This window comes from Megachile rotundata, chromosome 11 (assembly GCF_050947335.1).
Source record: "Megachile rotundata isolate GNS110a chromosome 11, iyMegRotu1, whole genome shotgun sequence".
NCBI lineage: Eukaryota > Metazoa > Arthropoda > Insecta > Hymenoptera > Megachilidae > Megachile > Megachile rotundata.
In genome coordinates this window covers 14,065,849-14,079,092 of record NC_134993.1, presented here as the reverse complement: position 1 = coordinate 14,079,092, position 13,244 = coordinate 14,065,849, and the positions used below count along the sequence as shown (strand labels likewise).

Below are 13,244 nucleotides of genomic sequence, written 5' to 3'. Positions count from 1 at the left end.
GTACCGTATGCCGTACCCCATGTAACCTAACGTTTGACCCAATGACCCAGCGAGCTGACCCGAGACCGGCCGAAAACGACCGATCATCTTTCATCCTTTCGAAATCTTAAAAGTTCTTCGAATTTCCGTTGCCAACATCTCACAGCTTCCGGACTTCTGCTTCTGCTATTCCGTGAACATTCGAATGCGATTTTATATTCGTGACGGGAGATATAAACTTTAAATTGAAGAGTATTAATAATCCGAATAAGATGCGTCATATTTGAGCGGCGAGTGCGTCAAACTTCTAAGCACTCTTATACGTGAAAAATGTATAGCGATACTTTAGCGAGTTTTAAAAAAGAATTAAGAATTACACCAGAGGAAAATTGAACGTGAAAAGCTGTATTTTTATCGGCGTCGAAGGCGTGGCAAACATTTGACGGGAAAACAGAATACCGTTGGTTTTTTTTATCGAAAATCGACATCCTCTGACAGACAAACGTCACCAGAACGGTGCCCTTTAAATCCGAGAGCGAATTCAGTTTCTCCGCTCGACTCGAAAATGCAAATTTCTCTGCTCCGTATTTTTTGTCGAATTTTGATATCGCGAGAAAGCATCGACGAAAGTAGAGAATCGAGAAAGACCCGAATAGTGTTTTCGATGGAATCTCTTCTAAGTTTCATCCGGATTTTTGGCAAGACTGCTACGAGCAACGAATGCACGATGAATATTCTAAATAGGAGAGCGAGATAGGGAAATATCGGCAGAACGATGCAACGATAGCGCTGTTTCAACAGACGCTCGATATCCTGTTCTATTTTCGAAACACTTCCGGTGCTTGCGCGATTGTCTCGATATTAACCGTTGATCTTTTATCATGCGTAATTTTTTACGTTATCTAAAACGTTTTCTCTGCAAATTTCAACGCTTTCACGGCTGTTCCGCTTTTTGAAACGCATGCAAGTAGGCGTGCGACGTTACGAGAAAACCGTGATGCAAATGTTTGCACGGACTAATTGACAAACTGATATCCGTGCCGCCTTCGCTCGCGACGACTCGTGTCCGGTAATTAACGGCGAACGTAATTAACGCCGCATTTATTTCCATTATTGAAGGGACCGCTGATGAAACGTTTCGATATACGGATCGAATTTCAGTGAAACAAACCGTTCGAAAAAGTTTACTAAACTCTTGTTATGTCGGTAAGTGGCGATATAACTTTTGATGAGATACTTTCAGCTGAATTCGAGTCGATTTATGCAGAAATTAAAAACTTGATACATCGAATGCGTTGTGCGAGTATTCGATAGCGGTGACATTGCTTTTCGGCAATATAACGAGAGTCTATTCAAAAGTAAATTCATTGAGTTAATTCGCATAGGAACTGAAATTCGACAAATTAAATGCATTTTCCAAGTAATTTGATGGTGGTAGCAGCTGTCGGCGATATAACGAGAGTCCACTCGAAAGTGAATATTTCAACTTAATTCGTACAGAAACTGAAACTCTACAGATTGTAGATAAATTTGCAAGTTGTCCAAGTACTCGATAACGGTAATAACGCTTTCCGGCGATATAACGAGAGATCAGTCAAAACTAAGTATCTTCGAGTTGATTCGCACAGGAATTCAAGCTGGACAAGTAGAATATTGTCCGAGTGTTCAAAAACAGCAGAAACGGTTTTCGGCGATATAACGAGAGTCCACTCGAAAGTGAATATTTCAACTTAATTCGTACAGAAACTGAAACTTTACATATTGTAGATAAATTCACAAGTTGTCCAAGTATTCGGAAGCGGTATTAACGCTTTCCGGCGATACAACGCGAGTCTGCCGAAAAGTAAATTGTACGAGTTAATTTGTACAGGAACTGCAACTTGACAAATTGTACACGTTGTCCAGGTAATTGGATGACAGTAGCAGCTATCGGCGATATAACGCGAGTCCACCCAAAAGTAAATTCTACGAGTTAATTCGTACATTAACTGCAACTTGACGAATGGAACACGTTGTCCAGGTAATTGGATGGCTTTAGCAACCACCGGCAATATAACGCGAGACCACTTTAAAGCAAATACCGTGTACAAAGCGAAATTTTCTGCGGCATTCGCGAACAGACCACGCTTTCGTTTATCGGCGAAAGGTCACCGAATGGCGGTGAGCCCGTGTAAAAATTAACTCTCCTCGTATTTAAAATTGGAAAACAACTTTTTCTCGGCCGTTTAACGAGGCAGCCGAGTTTCGAAACTCGCGTGTTTGCGTTCACCGCGAAACACGTACAGAAAGTTTCGATTAAAAGCAGAATTTAGTTTCTTCCGGCGAGAATTAAAATATCGAACGATTAGTTCGAGTGCTCGATTAGGCAACAGCAAAAAGTTGACGAAACAAGTGGCTTTCCTTTCATCTCGACAGAGATAAGAACGCAGTTTAAGCTCTCGTCGAACATTAACGTCGTTCAGGGAGACAGGAAATTTCCTTTCAACGATCGAACCGGATCGCGCTTCGATGAAATATCCGGCCAATTAATCGACATCGACTCCCTGATTTTCATTCGATGGAAAACTACCATCTTCGAGAAAATCGCTGCCACGTCGTTGCGTACCAAATGGGCCAATTTCGAATCGTATAAAGTCCACTAGAATTTCATAACAGAAAAGTACTCTGCTTGTGACATATCAATTCGCTTAACGTTTCACGAGACTGCGTAGACCGGCGGCGTTAACCCCTTGCCCTATATCGTGACGCACTCATATGCTAAACCAGAATCGTATTTCCACCACGTAATTTATGTTCGATTTTAATTATAACCGAATCATGCCTTTTTCTTCGCAATGTACCCGCGAATGACGTAAGTGCCTCGCAAGTTGTAGGTTGATACAAAATGGCTGATTAGTCCGGCAATAAAGTATTCCAGCGGCGCGTTATTAAACAGGTAATTCTCGAGGAGAAAACGTTTCCGAAAGCTCCCTACGTTTTACAAGCGCTGTAAACGGGTTAATGGCCGGTTAGCCAGTTACTTAAAACGCGGACACTCCCTAAGTGTGTCGCCGGCAATTTCTTTATTTTTCCTTGTCGTTTTTCGTCTTTTCTTCCCGGTTTTTTTCCCCAGCTTTTTTGGCCGTCGTCGAAAAACATACGTGGTACGTGACTGCGGCTCCCACCGCCAGTTAATTCATTCGCGGCACCTTTGAATTGAGGACGTAACAACCTGTGCACGAGCACCCCAACACGAGTGTGAACAAGAGAGCGAAAGTAGCACCGTTAACGTTCTTCCAGTGTGCCTTTAACAACACTGCAATTCATTAACATACCGCTTCACTAATTATTTCAAACTTCAGCCATTTATCGTTTATCGCCAGAATTCACGCGTCGGCGTGATTCACGATCGGATATCGCTGCTAGCAGCCGGTACCTACGAGCTTACACCGAAATAAACTCGATATCGACATTTTTCGAACGATGCACACGAATGACTTCTGTTCGACTCTTTGACTAAAAAAAAATCGCGAGGAAATGTACATCTATCGATTTTAACCACGATGAAGAGTTATGTCTGAAATTATTTGACTGTCACACGCATCGTGAGTGCGTCACGTGTGCGTCATATGTGCATCGTGGGTGCGTCACGAGTGCGTCATTACCGAGATGGGTGCGTCACTAGTGCGCCATGTCCGTGATGGGTGCGTCACTAGTGCGGCACATCCATGAGGTGTGCGTCACGAGTGCGTCATATCCACCATGGGTGCGTCACGACCGTGATGGGTGCGTCACGAGTGCGTCATATCCACCGTGGGTGCGTCGCGAGTGCGTCACGCCCGCGATCAGTGCGTCACGAGTGCGTCATATCCACCGTGGGTGCGTCACGTCCGTGATGGGTGCGTCAGGAGTGCGTCATATCCACCGTGGGTGCGTCGCGAGTGCGTCATGCCCGTGATGGGCGCGTCGCGAGTGCGTCACGTCCGTGATGGGTGCGTCACTAGTGCGTCACGTCCGTGATGGGCGCGTCATGAGTGCGTCATATCCACCTTGGGTGCGTCACAAGTGCGTCACGTCCGCGATTGGTACGTCGCGAGTGCGTCACATGCATCGTGTGTGCGTCATGGGTGCGTCATGCCCGTCGTAGATGCGTCACGAGTGCGTCATGATTGCATCTTGGGTGCGTCACGAATGTATCACGTGATATTATAAGGCAAGTGATCGTCACTGCAGTCTCACTGTTACACACCGCACGTGTAACATCGCGCATTAAGTGAACCCTTGATAACTAAACTTAAATCATTGAAAAGTCGAACGAAATTGATAAGAGCCGCGTGACGAGACTCGTGAAAATGGCGCAAGGGTTTAAGACGCGTTCGAACGTCCTTAAACGTCGAAAGTTTCCAGACTCAGATTAATCCAAGGTTCCCAAAGCTTCCCTACATTCCGGTTAATCGATTCGAAAGCTTTTGTTCTCGCGTTCGAAGCGTCTGTTTGTTAATCATCGTGTGTGCCGCCATTGAAACTGCAACCGACTCCGCGATACAGATTCGAGGTAAATCGTGTCACGCTATTGCGGCGGTTCATCAAAAATGTAACGGGTTAATACACTGCGACGAGAATATTTGCTCTTTTTTCGACCAGTTAAACGTTTATCGAGCTCCTTCAGCCTCGAATAATCGATTCGGTCTCGTTTGAAAAGCCAGCTATCGCGGATTCGTTGTAACGGATCCTTCCAAGGAGAGTTCGCGGTACTCCACTTTCCGGCAGCCTCCACAGTTTCGCCGGATACGTCGAAAACTACGGAAGAGGCAACTTTGGAAACGTTGAAAGGTAAATCGCGCGAAAAAGTTTGGTCGCGAAGTCGAACGGGACATTACTCGTAGCTTGCTGTAAATTTAACTTCTTTGGTTAACCACTTAGCGTCATGTCACGGGTGTCTCTCTGGACTATAGTTTCATCCTAAATTACATTGTGGCTCACTCAGTACCATTAGAATCAAATGGCCTTCATATATCTGATTCACACTTTTCTACCTTCACCACGTTTCAAAGATAAGTTTAGACACCATAGTATAATTATCCTGGAGGTACCTCTAGAGTCCCCTTGTGTGGAAGGAGTACTAAGAGATCTATGAGAAACGTGTAAAAAAGGGAGATAAAGTGACGGTTTCACTCTTACGCCACTAGGCGGCGCACGGAGACTCGACTTTCTCGCTAGTACTCGCCTTCGTATTCATACAAATAGTTCCACCTAAGGCAAGGGCCTAAGATGCCTTAGTTCACTAGCAGGTCCGAACGAATCAGGTAGTAATATATCACGGTCATCGGTAATAATCTGGTTACGAGCGCAACTTTTATCTGCGCGGTTACATAAAGTTATTAGTTTGACCTAGTTGAGAGAGAGCACGCACTAAAATGCCATGAATTCCCACAAAAGCTCTCGGAATCAATCCCTCCCCGAGTAGAATCCACAGGGACTCGGCATTATATTCGAATGATCGATTGATCGGAAAACGAAACCAATGAAGGTACATAGTAGGACTCACGTTGACTGCTGCTACGACGTATGATGTTTTCGAGGAATGTGTTTTGCGGGGCGACCAGGCCCCTGCGCCCCCCTGGCATCCTTTCTCCGTTGGATGATCCCGGATCCTGGTCGCTGCGGCTATCAGGACCTCGGCCAACCTCTGGCTACTATCTCTGGTTCCGGCGACATGTCAGTCCGAGTAGGCCTCGTATTGCACTCGCGACACTCCGCTAACCGAACGGCATGAACGGCGGGTTCACCATTGTGTATAGAATCACCTGTTTGACGCTGGAATCGTTCCAAAGGAGCACCTCGGTTCACACGATCACCCGATTGTCCCGGACACGTCCCGCTTCTCGTTACTCCGGAGTTGTCTCTGTCACCTGAACGCAGGTCTCCAGCTCGCGACGCCTGCCAACGCGTTCGACGACCCCGGGTCAATGGTTCTGGAACGGCTGGATCCTTTATCGAGGCACCGACCACCTTGACGATGGGCTCGCGGAAGTGTCCTCGGCTGGTGGACCGATCGATGACCCATCTAACCGCAGTCCTTCCAGGTGATCGCGCGCGCTATCGTTGAGACCCGACGGCAAGTAATTAGACGACTGCGCGCTACCTGCCACGTCGTTCTCCACATCCTCGGCGTCCTCCTCGGCGTCGGTGCAGCTGGTGCCCGCGGAGGAGGACATCCCTTAGACAGGGGAACGCGACCGTAGAGTAAGCCTCGATCACATACTCGTCCCCGAAACCGATTCTGCTGCCGATGCGGACGCCAACCGATCGCAGGACCAACCAGATGGGCCTTCAACGTTGACACGCGATGGAATCTACGCCCTTGCGGATCGACGATTGCTGTAACACACAATATTTCTTTTGTTATTATTTGCAATCTGATTAGGGGTGTATGAAGGGATGTAATGATGTACAGTTATGTCGTGTAAATATTTGTGGCGGTTACGCTCTTCGCCGCTAGGCGGCGCATCGAGACGACTTTCTCGCTAGTGCTAGCCTTTCTATTCATACAAACAGTTCTATTCCTTCCATAACCGCTAAGGGAAGTCCTGAAAACGTTCTTTCCCTCTCTATTTCTCCTAGCCCTTCTATCCAGACAAAATTGACAAAATGTTATAAGTTCATGTGCAGTAGCTTTTAGACAAAAATTGAAAAATAAAGTACATAAATTTATACAATTCTTCATCTTGGAAGGTTATATACACATTTATAAAGGCATCTTAATAATTTCTAGCGTCGTAATAATTAAAAAGAAGGGTTCTAAAAAAAAAAATCGCAGGAAAAATGACAAAAGGGATCAAATGAAAATTGTTTCCTTTTCTGAGCGCTTTGATTTTCCGCCGCAGTCGCCACTTTATGAAACGCGCCTCGTAATAACCTCTGTTTTAAAATGGACCGTGATGTTTTAAGCAGAAATATCATTCTTTCACTTATAATAAACGCGCGTAATTTAAAAATGTAGAAGAATGAAGAATGTAGGTAGAATTAGCAAATTGTATAATGGAAGGGATTGTAACGAACGTTTCGAATATCGCACGGGAAGAAGACGATCTCGAGTAATTAGCGTTAACAATGACTGCAGGAGGACGCTCCATTGCGGATTCGATAACTCGAAGGTATCGCGGTAATTTTCATCAATTCGGCCGATTTAATTTTAGCCTGGAATTTCCAGGCTCGCGATGCTCGGTATTCGAGGAGGCGGGGGATCGGATCGATTCGAGTGCTCGCACTCGAACGACTCTTTAATCTCGAGAATAACCGAGAAACAAACGTTACGTCATCGTGCGCGTCGATGAAATTCGCGACGCCATTGCTGCTCGTTTCGAATTTACGCGCACGCTTCCGTAATTCAGAAATGTGTCTTAGCCTCTTCGGAAGACAATCCTTCTCAAGATTAATTTTTAAGGCAAAATTTTACAATTGCCTAATTATTTATCGATATTTAAGTTTTAGTTTTAGAATTTGAGAATGTGAGAATGAGCTTGTGAGTTTGAAAGTTTGAAAATTGCATCTCAAAGTCCTAAACCGCTTCGATACTTATCGATACCGCACCAATCGGGCGCTACAGCATAAAATAAACGCAACTCGAATTTTATAAGACGCACTGTAAATTGTTCTTTCTCTCGAAATCTCCTCGGAGTTTAATCCAGCGAAAAATCTTCCTAGGAGCTTCTTTCAATATTTTTCAAACCATTCGATATACGCGAGGAGCTTAGCGAATTCTGGAAGGGAAATCCTTCAATCCCTGTTTCGGGAGAGGGAATTCGAGCTGAATTCCGTTCGGTCCATTCGACAGGAAGATTACCTTTCATCTCTGTTATGTACCCGTTTAATATCGTCTCTCGTTCTTTCGATACTCTTTGGTCTTCCTAGTATGCGGTGGCATCGTTCTATCGACAGGGTTTCCCCGTTGTTTTCAATGAATTTTCGTGAATCTTTTAATCCTATGGACTTCTAATTTCAAGGGTTTCAATGATAAATTATTATTATGAGAGTCTTGTATTATTTTGAGGAGTCTGATAGGTGATGCGCTCGTGACGCACCCAGGATGAACACATGACGCACCCAAATTCTATCGTGACGCACCCCGATTCTGTCGTGACGCACCCCGATTCTGTCGTGACGCACCCAAATTCTATCGTGACGCACCCCGATTCTATCGTGACGCACTCGTGACGCACCCAAATTCTATCGTGACGCACCCAAATTCTATCGCGACGCACCCAAATTCTATAACGACGCACTCGTGACGCACCCAAATTCTATCATGACGCACTCGTGACGCGCCTGAATTCTATCGTGACGCACCCGTGACGCACCCAAATTCTATCGTGACGCACTCGTGACGCACCCAAATTCTATGGTGACGCACTCGTGACGCATCCAAATTCTATCGTGACGCACTCGTGACGCACCTGAATTCTATCGTGACGCACTCGTGACGCACCCATATTCTATCGTGACGCACTCGTGACGCACCCAAATTCTACAATGACGCACGGGCGACGCACTTAAATTCTATCGTGACGCACTCGTGACGCACCATGATGTACATATGACGCACTCGTGATGCACCCACGATGCACTCATGACGCACACATGACGCACTCGTGACGTACTTGTGACTCATCCACAAGGATTAATGGAGACACTCGTGACGCACTTATGACGCTCACTGCAATTGAAGTGTAATAAACATTCGTATTTTCACTCCAATTGAGTTTCGAGTGCAAACTCGCAATCTGTATATTCAAGAATGAATTCGAAATTAGCATCTTGACTTTCCTTAGTGCTCTCAATCGCTCATCAGTCAATTTGTCACGATAGTAAATTGCTACGTGTGCAAGATGCCTCACAACTAGATCCCTGAAAGGGGTGGTAGAGTTTGTCATTCCGAACGAGATGGCCAGGGACAAACCGAGGGGTTTTTTTCCCTAATTACTTCTATCATCGAGTTAGTTCACGTCGCAGCATCTATTATTCGAGGGAATAAAAATCGACGAATCCCTACGGTTACGAATACGTAAGAGTTCCCCAGGGTTGTGCTCGAAACGTTCAAAAGAATCGAAGTCGCCGAAGGACTCTTTGCGGGCCAAAAAGTAGCACGAGTTTTCGAGTAAAATTATACCGACGTTCATTTATTGATATCGCAGAGAGACAGTTTTTGAAGCGGGCGAAAAATGCAGTTTTATCTTTAACGAGATCCTATTCTTATTCGTTTAAAGGCGGCACGCGAGCGATAATATTAGAAATAACGAAACGAAATCGGGCTAGGTCCGATTCGCAGGAATTCTAATAGTTAATAGTTCGAAGGTCGGTCGAAAGTGGAGAAGTAGTTCGCTCGATCGATGCCAAGTGTTTTCGCGGTGGAAGGTAAAGTACGAATCATGAAACACATAGTTTGTCGTTTGTTCGAAATCATCGAACCTATTCTAATCCTTCGAATATCGAGCTATTTCGACGACCTTTCTTATCGGTTCCCATCGATTTTCTACGCGTTACTGTTTCTCATATATTTCACAGTATGTCGGAAACGGAACTTTTTAAATAAAAAGAAAATTATTTTGCTAGAATTAATTTTTTTATTCAAATCCGCATCGATACACCGCTGGGTTCACACAACGTTAACATAGATTCTTTATGTCATTTTGCGGAATCGTTTCAAACCTTGTCACAGCTGCCTGGACTCGTGTAACAGTGTCACAAAACCTTTCACAGCCAATTTCAGTTTTGAAAAAAGGAACTAATCACACGCAGATAAGTCAGGATTCGGAGGATGTTGGAGCACACAGACTTTTTCGCCAAAAATTCACGAACAGACAGTTCCGACATGGTGCGTTATCGTGCAACAGAACCCAACTTCCCGGAGCTCGATATTCGGGCCCCACACGAACGATCCTCTTCCACAAATGTTCCACAACACCCAGATAATATTCGCCATTAACGTTTTGTCCCTGTGGAACGAATTCCCGAAGTATAATTCCTTTAGAATCGTAAAAGCGAATTAACATCGTCTTCTCGAGGGACTTCTGGAATCGCAATTTTTTGATTTTGGAGAGCCTGGAGATTTCCACGCAGCACTTTGGCGCTTTGTTCGAGGTTCATACTTGAAGCACCGAGTCTCGTCACTAGTTACAATTGATTCCAATGTACAGTTTCTGGCTTTGATAAGATCTCGCAATATTCAACGCGAGCAATTTGTCGCGCTTGCCCGTGATTTTGTGACACGGTGACGAAAGGTTCTGTCGCGTTAAACGCTATAAGTTTGCAATCCGTTGCTCGATTCCAATAATTGCTGTGTTTTGTAGGGGAGGTATACTTTCAGACAACACGTTTTAATAGATAGCGCTAGTTTTCCTTGAATTTAAAAAGTTCCGTTTCTTTTCCGACATACTGTGTAAGTCTATAGAGAGATTGCACTTTAAAAATATACCCTTGTGCAAGTATGAACAATTCTGAAAAATAATGGCTCAATGACCAAGAACTAGCTCTAAATTTATATTAGAAATTAAAATGTAAATTCCAGAGGTTAAATAACAATACGTGAAACGTTTACGAATTTCATCAAACCGAGCGAAGCTTAGGAAAAAATTCCGCTTAATTAGCACTCTGTTTAAGTGGAGTACAGATATCTGTTTCGTTGGACTCGTATTTTGTTCGTTAGGGACTGTTCTTTGTAGTCGCGTGGTTTCTCGTCGATCGAGCAAACGATTGCTCTTATCTGGATTTGCGGTCGGGATTCATTGGATCGTGGTAATTCGTTCTCCAACTTGGAATCGATAGAAATTCTGCATTTAACCGTGCGTCGATACGAGCCTACAACGAAACGATTAATTTTTTAACTGTTTTAGAAAATGTGCGTAAACATTAATATTAACAGCCACTTTACTATGTTTCTATGTCTTCACTATGTTTATATATCACTGTTACTTTACAGTGTTTACATGTACATCACTATATCAAATCTACAGCCCATAAAACAATAGATTTAATTAAAAAATATTTGAAGTTGTATTAAACTGCCTTTGGAGTAGGGTTGAATTATCAAAGTATTATGTGAAAAGAATGCTTGAAGTCCCCATAGAAGAAATTGTAAGAGATGAAAGTGACAGTCCAGACGGACGAGCTGTGACGCAATTATCCTCCACAGTTCCTATGACGTGACCGAAAAATGAACGTCAATGGAAGTCAAGGTGGAGTCAAAAGATGAATGAGATAGGCTTCAAGTGTTCACACTAGGTTTGTTAAGAGTTGAACATGATTTATGTAATTATTCTTCGTACCAAAGTTAATATATATATTTTGGAAGGAGTAATTGTACGAGTAAAGTAAAGGTTGTAACACGTAAGCCTGGTGTTAAGTATCGACTATCGATGTCGACAGCCAGAGACAAAGCCACGGAGTCCTAAAGTTCGTCAAAGTTTATCTACTGTTCGGGATCTGGAGATGTAAGCTTATCGATAAACAAACTTGAAGAAGGAGGAAAAATTGCATCCAAAATATAAGAATAGTTGTATTCAAACAGCTGTACTCAAAATTAAAAATACTTGTATTCAAATACCTGTACTCAAAGTAACATAATAACTGTACTCAATTAGCTGCATTCAAAATAAAAAAAATACTTGTACCTAATTAGCTGCAGTCCAAATACAAAGATACTTGTATTCAAATACCTGTACTCAGAATAAAAAGATACTTGTATTCAAACAACTGCACTCAAAGTAAAAAAATTAATGTTATCCACATAGGTGTACTGCAAATAAAATAGCACTTGTGTCCAAATACCTGTATTCAAAGTAAAAAGATACCTGTACCCAATTATCTGCAACCCAAATAAAAAAATACTTGTATTCAAATACCTGTACTTAAAATGAAGAAATACTTGTTCTTAAATTCTGCTGCACCCAAAATATAAAACTAGTGGCAGCCAAATAGCTGTACTCCAAATAAAGTAGTACTTGTATCCAAGTACCTGTACTCAAACTAAAAAAGTACTTGTATCTACATACCTGCACCTCAACCAAAAAATACTTGTATTTAATTAGCTGCACCCAAACTAAAAAAATACTTGTACCCAAATAACTGCAACCCAATTAAAAAAATACTGATATCCAAATACCTGTACTCAAAATACAAAAGAAATACTTGTATCCAAACAGTTGCACCCAAAATAAAAAACTAGTGGTGTCCCATCAGCTGTATCCCTAATAATAATAAAAAAACAGTAGTATCCAAATACCTGTACTCAAAACAAAAAAAATACTTGTATCCAAACAGTTGCACCCAAAATAAAAAACTAGTGGTGTCCCATCAGCTGTATCCCTAATAATAATAAAAAAACAGTAGTATCCAAATACCTGTACTCAAAATAAAAGAAAATACTTGTATCCAAACAGTTGCATCCAAAATAAAAAACTAGTGGTGTCCCATCAGCTGTATCCCTCATAAAAAAGAAACAGTAGTATCCAAATACCTGTACTCAAAACAAAAAATACCTGTATCCAGATATCAGCACCCAAAGTAAATCTAACCTAAAGATCTATCTAACAGTATTATAGAAAATAGAAAAATACTAGTATCGAAATAGTGAGTCCCCAGTAAGAAGTAAACGATTTTCCATTTTCCGATGGTTGTTTCCGGCGTTCGGACACGAGGGCAAACTGGAGGCAAGACTTCCGGAAGATCAACTTGTCCCACGGATAAAAGAAGAGGGATAGGTTGCGCGAGAGGAGAGGGTGCTCACGAGGGAGGAAGGAAAGAGGGCAAAGACCGTGTCGGTGGAAAGAGGTCACCCGGATTTCGAGCGGTCTACTCACCAGAAAGCAAGTCGTATCTTAAGGTAGCCCATCATTTTTCGTGGGAGGAGTTTTTGGCACGGTTGCCATCCTTTTTTTCCCACCGTTCGGATGATCGATCGACACCGAGACTATGCATTCGACCAGCGTAACGCAGACTACCAGGCACTACCACACGCTAGATTTCATCGCCTTCGAAAGCTTTTACGACTTTCCAAACCTATGGACGCGTCCGGCTAAATCGATGTTATTACCTCGTCAACTGAAAGCTTCGTTAAATCAGATATGGATGTGGGGATATCTGGGGATATGCGAAATCCGATGACTGTAAGGTTGATTGCGCGATTAGAAGTCTGCGCGATGCCGAGTGATGTGAGATGGCTAGGTTGATTGTAGGGTTATTTACATATCTACTTCTGGGGATATTTATACTCTAGGGATATGCGAAAT

The 13,244-nt window shown here is 43.2% G+C and overlaps 2 protein-coding genes across 17 annotated transcripts in view; one reads left to right on the top strand and one right to left on the bottom strand.

Annotated features, from left to right (window-relative positions):
- Positions 1–13,244, top strand: part of LOC105664394 (uncharacterized) — a 41,793-nt gene that overhangs the window by 14,291 nt on the left and 14,258 nt on the right. For 5 of the 6 annotated variants that reach the window (XM_076537404.1, XM_076537406.1, XM_076537407.1 and 2 more), the window contains one exon: positions 12,654–12,838. The exons of the other annotated variant lie outside the window; for it this stretch is intronic. In XM_076537404.1, coding sequence (XP_076393519.1) covers positions 12,654–12,838 — 185 coding nt within the window. The remainder of the gene's footprint in view (positions 1–12,653; positions 12,839–13,244) is intronic. 6 annotated transcript variants of the gene reach the window in all.
- Positions 1–13,244, bottom strand: part of eag (potassium voltage-gated channel protein ether a go-go) — a 59,216-nt gene that overhangs the window by 38,142 nt on the left and 7,830 nt on the right. For all 11 annotated transcript variants that reach the window (XR_013039912.1, XR_013039913.1, XR_013039914.1 and 8 more), the window contains exon 2: positions 5,507–6,339. Coding sequence is in view for 7 of the 11 variants with exons in the window: in XM_076537348.1 (XP_076393463.1) it covers positions 5,507–5,585 (79 nt within the window). In the remaining 4 variants the exon portion in view is untranslated. The remainder of the gene's footprint in view (positions 1–5,506; positions 6,340–13,244) is intronic.